The sequence below is a fragment of the Austrofundulus limnaeus genome, unplaced genomic scaffold (assembly GCF_001266775.1).
Source record: "Austrofundulus limnaeus strain Quisiro unplaced genomic scaffold, Austrofundulus_limnaeus-1.0 Scaffold227, whole genome shotgun sequence".
In the NCBI taxonomy this organism is placed as follows: Eukaryota; Metazoa; Chordata; class Actinopteri; order Cyprinodontiformes; family Rivulidae; genus Austrofundulus; species Austrofundulus limnaeus.
The window spans coordinates 729,211-731,030 of NW_013952629.1; the positions used below are offsets into that span (position 1 = coordinate 729,211).

At 46.0% G+C, this 1,820-nt stretch overlaps 1 protein-coding gene across 2 annotated transcripts in view; it reads right to left on the reverse strand.

Annotated features, from left to right (window-relative positions):
• LOC106525463 (isthmin-2) overlaps positions 1-1,181 on the reverse strand; it is a 20,610-nt gene extending 19,429 nt beyond the window's left edge. For both annotated transcript variants that reach the window (XM_014019722.1, XM_014019721.1), the window contains exon 1: positions 454-1,181. In XM_014019722.1, the coding sequence (XP_013875176.1) occupies positions 454-561 (108 nt within the window). In that variant the 5' untranslated portion in view covers positions 562-1,181. The remainder of the gene's footprint in view (positions 1-453) is intronic.
• Positions 1,182-1,820: the final 639 nt, after the last annotated feature.

Sequence of the window (1,820 nt, forward strand, 5' to 3'; positions counted from 1 at the left end):
TTTTTTTAGATTAAAGTTGTTTTAAGATTCACCTTGCTACAAACTTTTAGCAGGATTAAATCTGAGGTTGTTCAAAAAGCGATCAACAAGTTAGGAAGCAACACTTTTCACAGATCCACACTTAAATGTCTGAAACCTCCCTTTAATTCAGTCCTGTCTTAAAAAAAAGAAAAAAAAGAAGAAGCTTATTAAAATATCCTGCCCCTGTCCTGTTGAATATACTTATTGTCAGAAAATTTGCCCATGGTGTTTTAAATCCGTGCATTTAAAATGTTATTGTTGTTGGGGGAAAAAAGGGACAAAAAGTTAAGACAATGTGGATAATTAGCTGCAAGCTAAAAAACAGAAGTCAAAATAATAATAAAGATCACTTTTAACTTATTTCGCAGTTCAACAATCTTGAAAACAYATAAGCTATCACTTAGTGGAAAATGTCTTAAAAAGAGAGCTTACTTTGTGAGCAAAGTTCCTGCTTTTTGTTGGAAACCCGGCTCCCAGACTGATGAGGACGGACCAAAGCACGAGAAGCGTTTGAAATCTCCTGACCGCCTCTGAACGCATCTTCTCCGCTTTGATCTTTACCTTTAAAAAAAAAAAGAAAATAAAAAAGGCAGCTCCTTTTCTCTGACTGTTTTTAGGTCAGTTTGCTGGTTCAGAAGCTCGTGTCCTCCTCCTGTGTTCAGTTTGAACTTTAAGCTCTGGTCAAAAAGCAGTTGTTTTCAGCTCTGTCGGTCACTTTATGAAGAAGATGCGCACCAGAGTCCGGAGCTATCCCGCGCGCCATCCATATCTGGCACAGGAGGCTCGCGCTGCATCTGTCTATCCGTTTGACGGCACGAGCTCAATCCTCCCCATAAAACCCCCCACACAGCTGGAAGAGACCCTATAAGTACCAGAAAGTTAAACAGCTACCCCCGCGTAGAATCTCTCCGTCCGCACCAGCGCGTGCTTCTTCCACTACTTTAAAGTGTGACTCACTCGCCGCGGGTGGGCATGTTCCGACATCCTGACATGATTCGGTTTATTTGTTTTTCCTGCGTTAATCCGTTATCAAGCTGAAGTTCATCCTCCAGTGCCGCCCCGCCGACCGGTTTCACTAAACTCGCCTCTTTTTCTCTTTTACGCACGAGGCTGCACGCTGGGGGGGAGCTGGGGGGTGGGATTGCTCACAGCTGTGGGGAGGGGTGGGGGTAGTGGAGGGGGCCACCAGGTTCTTGACAAGGATCAGTGAAAGGATCAGCGGTAGGAAGAATAAATCCAAACTGTTTTAAACTTGGATTGTAAAATTAATTTAGCCACAACTGTGCAACCTGCTGACAAAAAAGTGTCTTTTTTAAAAAGGTGGTAGTGAATGAAAGGCGGAGGAGGGAAATGTGTAGCTACTCTATGGCAAGCCATTGGGGCCATAAATCGGGCGTATATTTACGTGCAAGGCCTAACGCGCGGTGCCGTAAATAACGTGCGAACGCACGGTGGCGCCACGCGTGGTGGCGTTTTTGTACCCTAACCCTAACCCACCGTGCGTTCGCGCGTAACGCCACCGAGCGTTCGCACGTTATGTACGGCACCGCGCGTGGCACCACCGCGCGTTCGCACGTTATTTACGTCACCGCGCGTTAGGATTTGCACGTAAATATACGCACCGCGCGTTAGGATTTGCACGTAAATATACGCACCGCGCGTTAGGATTTCCACGTAAATTTACGCACCGTGCGTTAGGATTTGCACGTAAATATACGCACCGTGCGTTAGGATTTGCACGTAAATATACGCACCGCGCATTAGGATTTGCGCGTAAATATACGCACCGCGCGTTAGGA